At 41.1% G+C, this 18904-nt stretch overlaps 1 protein-coding gene across 1 annotated transcript in view; it reads left to right on the forward strand.

Moving 5' to 3' along the window:
* The window catches only part of LOC123749382 (E3 ubiquitin-protein ligase TRIM32-like), a 125713-nt gene that overhangs the window by 22757 nt on the left and 84052 nt on the right, over positions 1 to 18904 (forward strand). Inside the window, exon 2 of the mRNA XM_069337631.1 lies at positions 9732 to 9802. Within this exon, the coding sequence (XP_069193732.1) occupies positions 9797 to 9802 (6 nt within the window). The 5' untranslated portion in view covers positions 9732 to 9796. The remainder of the gene's footprint in view (positions 1 to 9731; positions 9803 to 18904) is intronic.

Below are 18904 nucleotides of genomic sequence, written 5' to 3' on the forward strand. Positions count from 1 at the left end.
AAGCAATTCAAAATGCAGCCAACCACTCAATCCCATTGAAAAACAGTCCACCAGACACCATAAAGATCATTGGTACTACTCTGTCTCCACTCGATTATCCGGACTATATGGGAAGGACCCCCAGCCGGATAATCATGTGTTCCAGATAATGGTTCTTTTTCACCTCTGAGTCCAAAAGTGTCCATTTCTAACGATTTTTATACTACAAACAACATAATTTGAATTGCCTTGCCACATATAATTATTAAATATTCAACTAGAAACATCAACTTACCTTGTTGGTGTTCGTCTTCTTGATTGATGTCACACATCTTGAAGTTAAAAATTCCTGACAATTTACGTAACCTATACTAACACAACACTAAAATTAACACTTAAAATTACTGTACAGTTCATTAAGCAAAGTTAGTTTTGACTGTCAGCTGCTGAAGCCTCACTGGTTGAAGGCATTTGGCTTGCCTGTGACACCTCACCTGTTGAAGGCGCTTGGCTTGCCTGTGACGCCTCACCTGTTGAAGGCGCTGGGCTTGCCTGTGACGTCTCACTTGTTGAAGGCGCTGGGCTTGCCTGTGACGTCTCACTTGTTGAAGGCGCTTGGCTTACCTGTGACGCCTCACTTATTGAAGGCGCTTGGCTTGCCTGTGACACCTCACTTATTGAAGGTGCTTGGCTTGCCTGTGACACCTCACTTATTGAAGGTGCTTGGCTTGCCTGTGACGCCTCACTTATTGAAGGCGCTTGGCTTGCCTATGACGCCTCACTTATTGAAGGCGCTTGGCTTGCCTGTGACACCTCACTTATTGAAGGTGCTTGGCTTGCCTGTGACACCTCACTTATTGAAGGTGCTTGGCTTGCCTATGACGCCTCACTTATTGAAGGCGCTTGGCTTGCCTGTGACGCCTCACTTATTGAAGGCGCTTGGCTTACCTGTGACGCCTCACTTGTTGAAGGCACATGGCTGGATTTTCTTACCATATAAGAATCAAGTTTAGCTTGCCTTCTGTGTTCATTGGCCTGTTGTATGATCAGCGATCTTTGGTTCGCCTCAGGGTTCACTTCACTTGAAATCAACCGGCAATTTTCACAAAGTTGTTTAACACGTAACTTGTCTTTAATTGTTAGGACAACCTTCTTCCTCTTAACATCTCCAGAATGATTGATGCTGCTACCAGACATAGTCTTGGCCAAAAGTGTTCATAGTTACTATAAAAATAAAAAAAGTTATTTAAAAAAATATTTCACTAATGGCGCAGCACTGTGGTATAACACGATGGACGGGAGCACAAGGGTTGACCAGGATTGGACACGTCCACTTGGGGCAGCTATAACACGTTACGTAGGCCGCCAGGAGGAAAAAACTCAATATTTTTTTAAGGAAACTTCAGCCTGTTCAAATTATTTTTAGGAAACTTATATATTTGTTATTACATAATTACTAGTACTTCTTTTGTTTTTGGCTATGATGTATTGTTCTAAAATTAATGGTAATTTCTGAAGCCAGGTGGTCTCTCCCCCGACATGACCCACCCACCCCACCCCCTCCTACACCATGCACCTCGAGCCACAGCCGTACAGGATTAATACTGTATGTCCCGCGGCCTGGCTTTCATATCCGGAATATTCACTCCTTGTCCGGCTGACTGTCCGGATATTACAACATCGGCAGCAAGTTAACCGGCCCAGATTTTTTATCCGGACAAACACCTGATTATCCGGCTCCTATGGAGATTTTGGCCGGATATTGAGATAACTTTATCCGGTCACGATTTTGGCCGTATAAGGGCGTTTTCCAGATATTCGAATCCCGGATAATCGAGTAGTTACAGATATTTTAAAATGTGGATGCTGCTCGCGTCACTGACTCGGACTCAAGAGAAAAATTATGGACGCCGGGGGTGGGCGTTACAAGAGTGCAGAAGTGTTAAGCTGTGCATGGCATACTTATTACGACACGACCCGATGGCAAAGTTAAATTTCTCAAATTTTCTCTAATGCTTTGCAATCTTTTCTGCATACTAGCAAATCCTGCAACTTTGTCTAAATGATCACAAACGTAACTTGAAAAATAAGAAAATAAAAAATAATTATAAAATTGGAATATTGAAAACTTCAGATTTTGAAATCAGCTGCAAAAATATAAACTATCACCAATTGTTCACTTGGTGTTATTATGCTCTCAGAATAGTATAGGATCTTCATATTCATAGATTTAGAATATATGTTTTCAGTTAATTTACTGTAAAAACAAATCATCAATGTGGCATTTGAATTATGCGCCAAATTTAGAAAAAACAGGATAACTCCAAACGTTTAGAGTTTGTGAAAAGTCCATTCTAATAGGATCGTTGAACAGACAGCTGTCCACATTATTTGTAAAAATGGTGAGAATTGGTCAGAAACTTAATTTTTTTTAAGCTGACTCAAATTTGAAACTCTAGTTTTTGAGATAATAAAAGTTGAAGTTATCGACAATGAATTAAGTAGTTCTAATTCATTAATTTACTTATATGTTTTAATAAACGTTGTTTGGCATTCGTACTCAAATATGTGAAAGTTGTAGGTCAATGTGTGTTGGAATGATGTCAAGAAAAAATAACCCTCAAAAAAACAAAATATTGGGATAATTGTAATGATTTAGGGGATAAAAATTTAATCAAAACCGCCTAAAGAGACAAAGAAAATAGAATTTGAAATCTGTGAAAAACTCAGTCAAAAAAATTCAAAGTCCCAAATTCTGCCAGTTATGACTGATTTATTTGATGATCAGTTTCATTCTATCTTGACATAGTTAGGGGATGGGTATGCACTCTCCAGGATGTAGAGGTTACAACAAAATGAGAAAATAAACAAAGGAGACAAAAAAGAAATTCCCCCCTCCCCCCCAAAAATATATTTATTGGACTTTGGTGAAAGTAACAGATATTAACATTAGGCAATGCATTTTTATGATATATAACAAAATAGAGCATCATAACATACTTATTATTATTGGTATTATTATGTATTACTCAGCAATGCTATACAGGCACCAGCTGCATATTTACTTTGTGGACACTTCTTGCTACTATTCTTCTTTGTGCATCGGACAAGTGCTTGCGTCTCTTTATTACTGCATTATCCCTCAGTTCCAGTTAATAGGAGCTGTTCTCCTTATTAACAAAATGTTCTCCTTTTAAACAAAATTGTCTAAAATACATTTTTGAAAATATTGGGATGAAACTTGCATGATGCTTAAGCCAATAAGTTGATTTGTTTAGCATTTAATATTAATTTTCACATAATTCGAATATTTTTTTGCCAAGCTCCAGCTTTTACAGCCCAGGCTATAGCAGCTTAACCCTTAGGCTGCTAAGGGTCATAATGGGTTCAACACCCACAGGTGCAACAAAAAAATCCAAAAAATTCTTTCGTCTTATAAAAGTGTTCATTTGTATTCCCTGATGTTACGGCCCTCTCAGGTCGCAACTGGGTTCTTACTCTGATGTTGTTAGAGGAAGGGTATCCGGCCCCAAGCTAGTAGTGGCTTTCAAGGGATGTGATCCGTAACACAAGTAAATTAAAAGGGGAAGGGAAAGAAAGGCAAAAACTTAATATTATAATTAACACCTTCACCAATAAATATATATAAGAAGATTACACGGGGGGGTATAAACACTATTATCTACACGGTTGTCTTCTTCTGAAGACTCTGGATCTTCACGGTGCCAAGCTCTTGGTGCTCTCGTGGCCTCACGACGAATCCTTCTAGAATCTTGAGTCTACCCCGGCCACAGGCCAGCCAAAACACAGTTCCACTGGGGGCACCGTCGTGGAGGCCGTCAACCACAAGTCCAGCAGATAGCTGGCAGGTTCCAAATCAGCGACGCTGGTTAGGCCACTCCACGAGCGATACTAGGGTCGTGCCCTAGTCAGGAGCCTCGTGTGATACCACAGATCACTCTCCTTTCCAGAACACCCCAGTGGTTAAGCGTCTCCACCAGTCAGTCCCGGGTATGACAATCCTTCAACTGCCGCTTCACAGGCAGGGTAACACCACAGTGCTCATCCGGGGGGCGACTCACAGCTGCTGCAGCAAACACTTGGTGACGAGACGGCTGCCTTGGGTAGACTGATCCAACTTCCATTACAGCAGTCCCAGGTCGACTCTGTAATCAGACACGTCATCAGTAACAGGGACACACAAAAGCACCTCACTTACAGGCTTAGACACAAACGCCCGACGTATCCACTCCATAGATGGCGTTGTTGTCTGAGCACCACCTCACCAGAGGTCAGCAGCGGCTGTGTTATGAACTAAACAGGACTGGATACTAGCCCTCGTGGCCAGTACACCTCGTCCTCACCAGGTGTCGTCGTCCATTTGGAGGGGGTTTCGGGAGCTGACCCACAGATGGCGCGGTCGTCACTGCTCCGTGCTCGGACGCTGGATTCGGGTCCGTAACACCTGATCATGGAAAAAATAACAAAAAAATCGTAGCTGGCATATTTTAGGCGCAATATGGTAGGGAAGTCTGGCAAAAAAAGGGGCGATGATAGAGCCTTCGCCAGACGAGGTCTACTCCACCCGAGCTGTCAGGCGGCAGTTGCTACAAATATATTATTACCTAATAAATTCAATGTCTCTGATTGATTTTTTCTTAGTGTTTTGCAGTAATATTATTCAATGATGTGTATTGTGATATATTTATATAATAAACCATCGCTGTACTCAAAATTATGGTGTGCATATTAGTGATTCAATTATTATGTTCATAAAACAATAAACAAATAGTTTAGCTGTTATTACACTATATACACAGGTTATATAAAAGTATCTGCATGTTTTGCTCACCATAACGAACCACTAAGTTGGTCTTATGAGTCAAAATGCAACAAGGAGTGACCGCCACACACCAGCCAGCCACTCACTGCCACTCTCTCCCTCAACAACACCTCACTCGCCCTCATTCTCCTCCCACAATACTGTTTTTGCATTTATTCACTATACACAGACATTATATATAAGTATTTACATGTTTTGTTCACCATAACTGTACATCTAAGCTTGTATGGTGAGTAAAGGCAGAAAGATGTAGCTACTCACACAGTCAGCTGATCGGCGGCCGCCCTCAAGGCCAGATGCACTAATATTTGTCCTCCAACAATACGGTTTGTGGTGTTATTACGCTATATACACACATTATATATAAGTATCTACCTGTTTTATTCACCATACTTATACAAGTAAGCTGGTATGGTGCCCAAACACCATAGTGGCCACCAGTAAACAACATGACAAGTCGTGCAGACGACCCACCTTCCTCACCAAAATAGCGGCTCCCAACATACTTCTATTGCTGTTATTACACTCTGTAATCACATTATATATAAGTATCTACATTTGTGTTCGCCATAGCGAACCACTAAGCTGATATGGTGAGTGCAGTCAATAAAAGGTGGCCACACACAGTCAGAAGACGACGCCACCACCCTCCCTCCCACCGCATTACTCCTCCATCCATGGAGCACAGCGCTAAATATTTATATATTTATTTATTTATTTATTTATTTATATACAAGAAGGTACATTGGGTTTGTGAGAATACATAGCATAGTACAGTAATTACACTCTTGTAAAGCCACTAGTACGCGCAGCGTTTCGGGCAGGTCCTTAATCTAACAGATAATTTTAAGTAGGTAAATTCTATCAGAATTAATAAAATGATAACAAATACATTGCAAGAACAAAAAATGAGATGAGAGAGATTAGTAAGTATATTAAAGCACATTGGTATATTAAAGCTCTGATTGATTACATTGACAGCTTGATTGGTAATTTAAACAAGATTAATAGACACCATACAGCAGATTGACAGCACATATAAGAAGACAGCAATGATCGCAATGATAAAGATGTTCAGATTGGGTACATAAAGATTGGGTAGCAATAGATACAGTGCAGTTTTAAAGCAAAAGGTAAAAAACTATGAAGATGAAATTAGGTACTTTTTAGTATTGTTTTTGAATGATGCAAAAGTTGGACAGCTTTTCAATTCAATAGGGAGTGAGTTCCATAGACTGGGTCCCTTTATTTGCATACAGTGTTTACACAAATTAAGTTTGACTCTGGGGATATCAAAGAGATATTTATTTCTGGTGTGGTGATAATGGGTCCTATTACATCTGTCCAGGAAGAGTTTCAGAGCAGGATTTGCATTTAAGAACAGGGTTTTGTAAATGTAGTTAACACAAGAGAATTTGTGGAGTGAGATTATGTTTAGCATGTTTCGGGAGTTAAACAAGGGGGCTGAGTGTTGTCTGAAAGCAGAATTTATTATTATTCTGATAGCAGATTTTTGCTGGGTAATGATGGACTTGAGGTGGTTTGCAGTGGTTGAACCCCATGCACAGATACCATAATTAAGATAGGGATAGATTTGTGCATAATATAGAGAGATGAGAGCAGAGTTAAGTACATAATATCTGGTTTTGGAGAGTATACCAACTGTTTTAGAGACTTTCTTAGTTATGTGTTGTATGTAGGTACTGAAGTTGAGTCTCTTGTCTAGGAATAGGCCGAGAAACTTTCCATAATTTTTATTGCTAATGTTTACATTGTCTATCTGAAGCTGAATTGTATTTGTAGATTTGCTTCCAAATAAGATGTAGTAGGTCTTTTCTATGTTAAGTGTTAGTTTGTTGGTTAACATCCATAAGTGGACTTTTTTTTAGTTCATTATTAACAACATTATTTAGTGTATGTGGGTTGGGGTTAGAGTAGATGAGGGTAGTATCATCAGCAAACAAAATAGGTTTCAGAATGTTAGAGACATTAGGCAGATCATTGATGTAAATAAGAAATAAGAGAGGTCTCAAAATGCTGCCCTGTGGCACTCCAACGGTTATTGGTAGAGTGGGAGAGGTTATATTATTGATGGCTACACATTGGTGTCTATCACAAAGATAGGATTGGATATAGTCCAGTGTATGGCCTCGAATTCCATAATGATGGAGTTTACGTAAGAGGTAATTGTGATTAACAGTATCAAAGGCCTTTCTCAGGTCAATGAAGAGTCCAATTGGAAACTCATTTTTGTCAAGGGCTGAGTAAATTATATCAAGGAGACTAATAATTGCATCACAATCATATATATCATAAATCATAAATATCAATCATAAATATCATAAATATCACCAATCATAAATATCACCATTATATCAATCATAAATATCACCACAATCCTGCTATTATCAGAATCCTGGTCAGTTTTATCACAGTCAGGGGTCTTCTGTAATACAATCATTGCTAAATAATAGCATAAACATATATATTTTGACATTTTTAGGCGATGCTGTGGTCACAAGCTGAACAGCAGTGCTGTGCGCTCATGGTGCGTGCATCAGCCTTGGTGACTCACACAATACTGTAGCTCTCACACCAAGGAATGTTGGCCACGATTTTTTTTCTGGTGGCATCTGTCAACTATCGGTCGTGGTTGCACTATAGCTGCCCCTATCCCACGCGGGGCATTTAAATTAAGGTGCTAGACACTAAAACAGCTATCAATGTATTGCACGTTCCGGTTTTGTTTCTCAAATCATCTATATATGTATTGCGCGGTCTAAGGGTTAATGCACATGGTTTGTATTAGTAGGCTGTCAGAGAGGGAGGGGAGGCAGCCGAGAACCCGCCCATACCCCCTTCCACATTCCTGCCCACCCTCCTTACTCCTGCCCACCCTCCTTACTCCTGCCTACTCTCCTTACTCCTGTCCACCCTCCTTACTCCTGCCCACCCTTCTTACTCCTGCCCATCCTCCTTACTCCTGCCCACCCTCCTTACTCCTGCCCACCCTCCTTACTCCTGCCCACCCTCCTTACTCCTGCCCACCCTTCTTACTCCTGCCCACCCTCCTTACTCCTGCCCACCCTCCTTACTCCTGCCCACCCTCCTTACTCCTGCCCACCCTCCTTACTCCTGCCCACCCTTCTTACTCCTGCCTACTCTCCTTACTTCTGCCCACCCTCCTTACTCCTGCCCAGCCTCCTTACTCCTGCCCACCCTCCTTACTCCTGCCCACCCTCCTTACTCCTGCCCACCCTCCTTACTCCTGCCCACCCTCCTTACTCCTGCCCACCCTCCTTACTCGTGCCCACCCTCCTTACTCCTGCCCACCCTCCTTACTCATTCCCGCCATCCTTTCTCGTGCCCACCCTCCTTACTCCTGCCCACCCTCCTTACTCCTGCCCACCCTCCTTACTCCTGCCTACTCTCCTTACTCGTGCCCACCCTCCTTACTCATTCCCGCCATCCTTACTCCTGTCCACCCTCCTTACTCATTCCCGCCATCCTTACTCCTGCCCACCCTCCTTACTCCTGCCCACCCTCCTTACTCCTGCCCACCCTCCTTACTCCTGCCCACCCTCCTTACTCCTGCCCACCCTCCTTACTCGTGCCCACCCTCCTTACTCCTGCCCACCCTCCTTACTCATTCCCGCCCTCCTTACTCGTGCCCACCCTCCTTACTCCTGCCCACCCTCCTTACTCCTGCCCACCCTCCTTACTCCTGCCTACTCTCCTTACTCGTGCCCACCCTCCTTACTCATTCCCGCCATCCTTACTCCTGCCCACCCTCCTTACTCATTCCCGCCATCCTTACTCCTGCCCACCCTCCTTACTCAATCCCGCCATCCTTACTCCTGCCCACCCTCCTTACTCCTGCCCACCCTCCTTACTCCTGCCCACCCTCCTTACTCCTGCCCACCCTCCTTACTCATTCCCGCCATCCTTACTCCTGCCCACCCTCCTTACTCCTGCCCACCCTCCTTACTCGTGCCCACCCTCCTTACTCCTGCCCACCCTCCTTACTCCTGCCTATTCTCCTTACTCGTGCCCACCCTCCCTACTCCTGCCCACCCTCCTTACTCCTGCCTACTCTCCTTACTCCTGCCCACCCTCCCTACTCCTGCCCACCCTCCTTACTCCTGCCTACTCTCCTTACTCCTGCCCACCCTCCCTACTCCTGCCCACCCTCCTTACTCCTGCCCACCCTCCTTACTCCTACCCACCCTCCTTACTCCTGCCTACTCTCCTTACTCCTGCCCACCCTCCTTACTCCTGCCTACTCTCCTTACTCCTACCCACCCTCCTTACTCCTGCCCACCCTCCTTACTCCTGCCCACCCTCCTTACTCCTACCCACCCTCCTTACTCCTGCCCACCCTCCCTACTCCTGCCCACCCTCCTTACTCCTGCCTACTCTCCTTACTCCTGCCCACCCTCCTTACTCCTGCCCACCCTCCCTACTCCTGCCCACCCTCCTTACTCCTGCCTACTCTCCTTACTCCTACCCACCCTCCTTACTCTTGCCCACCCTCCTTACTCCTGCCCACCCTCCTTACTCCTGCCCACCCTCCTTACTCCTGCCCACCCTCCTTACTCCTACCCACCATCCTTACTCCTGCCCACCCTCCTTACTCCTGCCCACCCTCCTTACTCCTGCCCACCCTCCTTACTCCTGCCCACCCTCCTTACTCCTGCCCACCCTCCTTACTCCTGCCCACCCTCCTTACTCCTGCCCCACCCTCCTTACTCCTACCCGCTCTCTTTAAACTTGCTCACCCTCCTAACGTCTGGTCAAAGCACAATACCAAATTTTTTGCAGTATTTAATTTTTCTAAACTTTTACTATGTTTTGGTGGGAAAAATTTAGTCATAGAAACCTTAAATTTGTTGTCTTTTTCCCCTAATAGGTAATACTGCTTCCAGTCTCTGCTCGGCTACCCAGGACGATAGCAAACACAACTTCTACCCATTAATGATGGTAAGGACAATTTTATTCTTGTTGTACTATTAGTATGTGTGGGCTATCATGTTGATGTCAATAATACACTCACCATCAGATTCAGATTCTTTATTCAGGTAAAGGTACATCCATTTTTTTTTATTATTATTATTTTCTATCACAGACGTGGCCACACATTTACAATGCTAACCAGCATATATACATTTTCTTCTGTCCTCCATGGACAGGGTTAGAGAAGTGTTAAACAGGGTTAGAGAAGTGTTAAATAGGGTTAGAGAAGTGTTCAAGGATTTATTGAACACTCAACCACAGAAGGTGATTCGGTGCTTTTAAAATGCCATGCTAACCTACATACGTAAATACATAGATACACAGATTTACGTATGCCCTACATAAAGTGTTTGATGTGTCTTTTACATAGTGTCATTAATGTACATTCACAAAGGTGAAATGTAATTCTGATCAGCTTCCATATATACTTTATACCCATACATATACATACACACACGCATATACATACATATATACACACACATGCATTCACATACATTTGTCTCATTTACTCTGACAGGGTGCACCATTGAGTTACATACATAATGATGGATTTAAAGATAGAGGTAGTACATACAATACCTAAAGCCACTAGTACGCATAGCGTTTCGAGCAAGGTGAGGAAAAAAACACTTAAACTAAAACTTAATTGTAATTTAGCTTAAAGTATAAATTGCGTTGAAAGGGGGGGGGGGGAAAGGCAGAGAATAGCAATTATACAAGTTGATCAACAAAAAACATTGATTACAATAATAAGACATGGGTTGACATTTAAGGGTAAGGTAGGTTACATGGAGTTTATTAGGTAGTTTTTAGTTTTTATCTTAAACTGGTTGAGAGAGGTACAGTCTTTGACTTGATTGGAAGGTCATTCTACATTATGGGTCCTTTGATTTGTATAGCATTTCTAGTTTGATTAAGTCATACTCTTGGAATATCAAATAGGTATTTGTTTCTTGTGTGGTGCCCATGAGTTTTGTTACAACCTTCTAAGAAGCTTTTACGGTCATGATTGACATTACAGTTCAGAATTTTAAATATATAGAATACACATGAGAGGATGTGCAGTGACTTAATATCTAACATATTCAAAGATTTGAGTAGGGGTACCGAGTGATGTCTGGGGCCAGAGTTGGATATTGTCCTAATAGCAGCTTTGTGTTGAGTAATTAGAGGACATAAATGATTTTGGGTAGTAGAACCCCAAGCACAAATACCATAGTTGAGATAAGGATAGACGAGAGAGTAATAGAGCGTCACCAGGGCAGGGCGAGGTACATAATATCTGATCTTAGAAAGAATGCCAACAGTTTTAGAAACTTTTTTTGCTATATTTAGAATGTGTCCCTGGAAATTCAGCTTGTTATCGATGAGGATACAAAGGAATTCACCATCAACTTTGTTAGTAATTTGGATATTGTTTATTCTTAGATTAATTTCATTTGAGGATTTATTACCAAACAAAATATAGAAAGTTTTGTCAATGTTAAGGGTGAGTTTGTTGGCAGTTAGCCAAAGATGGACTTTATTTAGCTCAGTATTTACTGTGACATTTAGAGCAAGGGGGTCAGGACTGGAGTAAATGAAGGTTGTGGCATCAGCAAATAAGACTGGTTTGAGGTGTCGTGAGGCGTTTGGAATGTCATTAATGTAGATGAGAAAGAGATGGCCAAGTATGCTGCCCTGGGGAACACCAATGTTTATGGGTAGGGTGGGAGAAATTGAATTATTCACAGTAACATACTGAAGCCTGTCAGTAAGGTAAGACTTAATGTACTGCAGGGAGTGACCTCTGACTCCATAATGTTGTAATTTAAGAAGAAGGTTTTGATGGTTGACAGTGTCAAAAACCTCTCGTAGGTCCACAAATAACCCAACAGGGAACTCATTTTAGTCTAGTATGTATCAAGTTAATCATACTAATCAGTGCATCGTTAGTGCTTTTATTGGGTTTGAAACCATATTGGCAAGAGCTAAGTATATTGTGCTTGGCTAGATAAGAGTAAAGCTGCTTGCAGATTAACTTTTCAAATATTTTTGACAAGGTTGGTAGAATTGATATAGGTCTGTAATTGTTGACATCAGTGAGATCACCACATTTATGGACTGGGGTTACTCTCACTTTTTTAGAGTATCCAGGAAGGTTTGTAGTTCAAGTGATTTGTTGAAGAGCAATGCAATGGCAGCAGCTAGAAAACTGGAGGCTTTTTTGTAAATCAGAGATAGTATCTCATCAAGGGCGCTTGACTTAGTTTTAAGGGAAAGGATTACTTCATTAACATCAGAGGAGTTAGCAGGAGTTAGGTACAGGGACTCTGGATAGTTACCTGTAAGGTAGTCTTTAATATTAGTGAGTGAGGATGGAATATCATGAGCAAGGGATGTTCTAATGGAGGAGAAGAATCTATTGAATTCAATAGCAGTGTCAGAGGCTGAAAGCACACCATCGTCATTGGATAGAAGTATTTGTTTATTAATCAAACATTTTTTTTATCCCAATATTTGGGAAATAGTGCTCCATGTTTTCTTAATGTTGCCCTTAATTTAGGTGATTTTATTTTCATAGTATTTTGTTTTGGCTTTCCTAATTATTTTTGACAGCGTTGATAAGTAAATCTTTGAAAATTCTTTGGAGACGATTACTATACTTCTTCTCAAGGTTATGTTTTTTATTAATATATTTAAGTATCCCCTTTGTAAGCTATGGATTGTTTAGCCTTTTAGTTGTGACTTGTTTAGTTAGCATAGGACAGTGGGAGTTATAAAGGCTGAGAGTTTTCTGAAGAAGTGTTTGTACTCCTAGGTTGATGTTCCCTATGTTACCTAATTCAGTCTCTCAGTTGATATTAGCAGCAGCAACCAGCAATAAAATTGCCTATAGAAGTTTCATTATGCTGCCCAAAGTTTATCTTCCTTGTATCTAGAGGTGGTTTGTTAACGTTGGTTAGGAGAAACGTGGGGTAATGGTCAGTGGTTCTTTCAGTGATTATCCTTGAAGTAAGCGGAGAGGTTATGTTGGTCCAGATGTGATCAAGAGCTTTGGCAGTACTATTAATGATTCTAGTAGGTCTAGTGATTAAGGGTATGAGGAAGCAGGAATTCACACAGTTGAGGAAACTAGCAGCAGGAGGGTTATCAGGCTCACAGAGGTCAATATTAAAATCCCCAGAAATTATTAAATGGTTTTTGTTCAGTCTGTTCTCTAGGATTAGATTTCGAAAGTTAGAGTTGAATTCAGACACATCCGTGTTAGGAATTCTGTATACTGCTCCCACAGTCTGGACAGCCTCGCTACCTTTGACTCTGAAGCAGGCAAAGATATACTCTCCACGGGGGTCTCTAGTTTTAATCACTTTTAAACATGTCAGTTCTTGGTGGTGTAAGGTACGGGATGGAAAGCCGTACCCTAGAGTATCGCTAACAACACCCGCTCTCACTTTCTTATAAATAATGGAAGTGCAGGGATCTATATAGCAATAATCACCAGTTCTAACTACATGGGACAAGAAATACGCCTTGGGGTACAATTTTACAAAAGCGTTTTTTTTTTAAATACCCGATTTCCTCACACTGATTAGAACAGGGGGGGGGGGGAAGGGCTATTTGGATACATCACAGGATTGATACAGACAAAAGGGGAAGGAAGATTCCTTTCCACCAATACACACCTCAGGAGACCACTGGCTCAAGGGACTACAAAACGGAATAGGCCTCTACAAACTGGGACTTAAGGTCATTTCTCCCTTCCACTCCTCTTGGGTCACTACAAAGGTCATGGGTTTTAACAATACACTCCTCTGACCACAATACACAGATGGATGTACACAGTAAATGTGGATAACCCCATATGACACACAGCTGAACACAGGTATCTGAATTAACAACACACTACTCGCCCTACACACAGGGTTCTAAAATCCTTATTTCTACAAATTCCTATCTCTAACTTATACAAGAAGGGAAGCACCGCTATAAACATCTATATTACTGCACTTATCGTATTTGTGGGAGACTATCCAAGATATTGATCTTATCCTCACTGCCTCCTTCTCCCAAGTGAATGAAGGAGGCCTTACCCATGTGCTTCCTGCCCAGTTCCAGTAATGCCTCATCCCTGTACATGTCATACACATTTCCCAATAGTTCATTTATATGTCCTATAATGTTCCTTGGAAACACAAATCGTAACTGTTTCTATTTTCCGCTTGTTACAACTTGTAATAAAGTTGTTACATCTTGGCTTAACGTGTTTGTGACGTATTAGAACGTTGTTACAACGTGCTATATTGGTTGTATAACTTGTTAGGTGTTAAAACTTGTTCGAACGTTGTACCAACATCGTAGTTTCGGTGTGTGTTTGGCGGGTTCCAAGCTGTTTTTCTACATTTAACACTGTTGTTTCTCAATATTTTCTTGCATTGAATCTGTTTTTTAAATGTTTTATTAGTTTTGTTACATTGGTTTTTAGGAGATTACCTGCTAAGATGATGCTCTGTATATCTGCAGGAGTAAAAGTACCAGACTGGTTTTCAACATTTAACACTGCTATTTCTCCCTACACAAGGGTCTCTCTCTCTTACATAATTCCCCTTCCTGGGGGGACAGGGAGAAAAGAAAAATTCATGTAAATTTGAAGAATTTACGTAAATTTTTCTTAGTACTTCAGACAAAATGTAACCATTCAAGTGGGGCTACTAGCTAGTTAAATGAAACAAACAATGTATCCTTTAACTAAAGACACAAGTGGTGATTGCTCTACTTGTTCGACACAGCAGGAGGCACTGCAACTTACAACTAGCATCACACCTTCTGGGTAACTTCCAGAACTGTCCCGCTTGACCTGTCAAGACTCACCAGACCAACGGAGGGGAATATGAGGGAGGTATGCATGCTGTAGACTTAAGCTCTTGGATTGCAGGCGTAGACGTGGCTGCAACTGGTAGAACCCTTCTGGATCATACCTTAGGTTACTGACATCTGTTAGTTTGAGTAACTTGAGCCAAAACCTGGCTGTCACTCAGGTGACATACTGTCACAACAAGATGCCACACTGTTGACACATATCTCCTTCTTGATTTGACTGTACCCGTGGTCTACAAGGGAAAACCCAAGTCGAGACACACTAACGACTATGATGGTCACTTGACAACCATAAGGGAACTCAAAAGGGAGACTCCTGGGTACGTGACACCCAGTATTCCATGGTAACTTTAAAACTAAAGGCCGTACTTTACCCTGTACCTTTTCTTTCAGTTTCATTGAGGTGCAGGACCATTATTCCTCATTTCTTTCCTCTTCGTTCTTCTGCTTCTTACTGGCTTCCTCTTCTTGGTGTATGTTCATCTTATTACAAAGACTAGCCCTACCTCTCCTCCACCTCCCTCCGTGGTCTGTTCTGTCCGAACAGAACAGTGTGTGGCTGTCCAGGGGCTATCCGTTGGGTGTTCCGCATGTTGGTCGGTTGCAGGCCCTCCACACTATGATGTAATTACCTAAGTGTAGTTACAGGATGACAGCTACGCTCGTGGTGTCCCGTCTCCCCAGCACTCTTTGTTATATAATGCTTTGAAATTACTGACTGTTTTGGCCTCCACCACCTTCTCACTGAACTTGTTCAAACCATCTACCACTCTGTTTACAAAAGTGAATTTTCGTATATTTCTCCAGCAGCTTTGTTTCGTTAGTTTAAATCTATGACCTCTTCTTGAAGTTCGGGTCTCAGGAATTCTTCCCTATCAATTTTATCGATTTCTGTTACTATTTTGAACGTAGTGATCATATCGCCTCTTTTTCTTCTATCTTCTAGTTTTTGCATATTTAATGCCTCTAACCTCTCCTCGTAGCTCTTGTCCTTCAGTTCTGGGAGCCACTTAGTAGCATGTCTTTGCACCTTTTCCAGTTTGTTGATGTGCTTCTTAAGATATGAGCACCATACAACCGCTGCATATTCCAGCTTTGGTCTAATAAAAGTTGTGAACAATTTCTTTAGTATTTCTCCATCCATGTATTTAAAAGCAATTCTGAAGTTAGAAAGTGTAGCATAGGCTCCTCGCACAATCTTCTTAATGTGGTCCTCAGGTGAGTTTTTTATCTAGAACCACCCTGGATCCCTTTCTTTGCCAGAATTCTTTAAAGATTTCTCACATAATTTATAGGTTGTGTGAGGACTATGTTCTCCTATTCCACATTCCATAACATAGCATTTATTCACATTAAATTCCATTTGCCAATTGTTGCTCCATATACTTATTTTGTCCAGGTCTTCTTGAAGGGCATGACAATCATCTAGGTTTCTTATCTTCCCTATTATCTTAGCATCATCAGCAAACATGTTCATATAATTCTGTATTCCCACTGGTAGATCGTTTATGTAGACAATGAACATTACCAGTGCGAGAACTGAACCTTGTGGTACTCCACTCATGACATTCCTCCAATCCGATACCTTGCCTCTGATCACGGCCCTCATTTTTCTGTCAGTTAGGAAATTTTTCATCCATGTTAGTAGCTTACCTGTCACTCCTCCAATATGTTCCAGTTTCCAGAACAACCTCTTATGTGGAACTCTGTCGAAAGCCTTTTTTATGTCCAGATAGATGCAGTCAACCCAACCATCTCTTTCCTGTAAAATCTCTGTGGCTCGATCATAAAAATTGAGTAAGTTCGTTACACAGGATCTTCCAGATCGAAAACCATACTGTCTGTCTGATATTATATCGTTTTCTTCCAGGTGTTCTACCCATTTAGTTTTAATTATTTTTTCCAATATTTTGACTATTACACTTGTCAATGATACAGGTCTATAATTAAGGGGGTCTTTCCTGTTTCCACTTTTGTTGTTCTGAAACTATGTTAGCCTTTTTCCACACATCAGCTACAACTCCTGTAAACAGGGATGCCTGAAAAATCAGTTAAAGTGGAATGCTGAACTCAGGTGCACATTCTCTCAGAACCCATGTTGAAACTCCATCTGGACCAACTGCTTTGTTCTTATTTAGCTCCTTGAGCATTTTTTCCACTTCGTCTCTAGACACCTCTATGTGCTCTATGTTGTTCTCTGGAATTCTTATTGTCTGGATCCCCTAAAGATTTCATCTTGTACAAACATACTTTGGAACTTTTCGTTTAGTGTTTCACACATTTCCTTTTCATTTTCCGTGAATCTATTTCCCATTTTCAACCTCTGAATATTATCCTTTACCTGCAATTTGTTGTTTGTGAAATTTTAGAATAGACCTGGTTCTGTTTTACATTTGTCTGCAATCCCTTTTTCAAAATTTCTTTCTGCCTCTCTCCTCACTGCCGTGTAGTTGTTTCTTGCATCTTTGTATCGCTGGTATGTTTGGGGGTTTGGCCTCTTCCTGAATTGATTCCATTTTTGTGTCTTTTGATCTCTGGCCCTCTCGCAATTTCTATTGAACCAATCCTGTTTCCTAGTTCTGCATCTCTGTTTTGGTATAAAAAAATTTGTGCCTTTATCATATATCATTTTATCATTTTTTTAAGTTAAAAACGAAACTATACCTAATAAATTCCCTGTAACCTACCTTACCCTTCTATTGTCAACCAATGTCTGTTTTTTTTTTTTTTTTTTTTAAAGAGCGCTGTTTGTCGACATAATTGTATTTGTTCTGCTTTTTCATCTATGTTTTCATTTCTTGTTTTCATTCTACTCATTATGCTCAATTAGTATTAAGCTTGTCATTTAAGTTTATCATGCCTGAAACGCTTTGCGTAATAGTGGCTTTAGGCATTGTATGTACTAGCTCTACCTATAAGTCAACCAATCTTTGTAAAAATTTATTGTATGTATGTACCTTACCTAAATAAACATTTTATTTTATTTTTTATTTTTATATATTTCACAAAACTTGACATACATCTCATTCACTTCCTTGCCTAGCATCAAGTCTGTCCAATTATACTCACTAAAAAAAATTCTGAGGTCGCCATAATGTCCTCTCCTGAAGTCTGGTTTTTCAACTGCTTCAACCTCCTTATTTTCTTCCAGATTATAACGCATTGCATATTTTATTCCCAAAAAGACATGGTCACTTTTACCGAAGGGAGGAAGGTACTGAATATCAAATATCTCTTCCTCCTTCCTGGTAAATATCAAATCTAGCATGGAGGGAACGTCCCCTTCCCTCATCCTCGTAGCTTGTTTAACATGTTGATACAAGAATGTTTCCAGGATGAGGTCTACAAATCTACAGGTACAAAAATCTTCTGTTTTAGCTTCATATGCTTCCCAGTCTATGGATTTCAAGTTGAAGTCACCGACTATCAACAGTCGTGATCTATCGTTATCCGTTCTCGCTATAATCTCTCTCATTATTGTTATAAGACCTTCTCGTTTACTATCTAGCTCCTTCTTTGACCATGTGCTGCTTGGCGGTGGACTATATGCATTTATGATCATTAGTTTATCATCCTCATGGCAGATCTCTAGTGCTATTATGTCAACTTCTTGTGGATTGGCAGTCATTATTTCGTTCACCTTTAGGTGTTCTTTCACCAGCAGAGCAACGCCACCGTCTTTCCTGATTTTTCTGTACCGTCTCCAAATTGAGTAGCCCCTTGGGAATATGACCTCATTTAAAATAGCATCTTCAAGTTTGGTCTCCGTGAGTGCAACAATGTCTGGTGTCTGCAGCTGTATTATATCACTTAACTCCAGTATCTTTGATCTTACTCCATCTATGTTGGTGTATGCAATCTTCAGGAACTTGTCCCCCCTCTCTCTATTGATTTTGTTGGTTTACCTTTATGTACCACTTTACTGGTCTGCCTATCCCTATCACTTTGTAGAAAAAAAAATTGATTTCTTCTTCATTCCTGCTCTCATTTAAACGATTTGCCTCGGCGAGGTTCAGTTTCAGCTTCTCTCTGTCCTCTTTTGAAAGATCTCGTCTTAACGACCATACTTTCCCTTCCTCATCACTTTGTAATTTTCTAGCATTATTTAGTACTTCTTCCATCTGTCTGGCACCATTTAGGGTGATCCTCAAAGGTCGATCTTTCCCTTTTACATACCTGCCTATTCTCCTGTAGTCGCACACATTCTCT

This window comes from Procambarus clarkii, chromosome 38 (assembly GCF_040958095.1).
Source record: "Procambarus clarkii isolate CNS0578487 chromosome 38, FALCON_Pclarkii_2.0, whole genome shotgun sequence".
Taxonomy (NCBI): domain Eukaryota; kingdom Metazoa; phylum Arthropoda; class Malacostraca; order Decapoda; family Cambaridae; genus Procambarus; species Procambarus clarkii.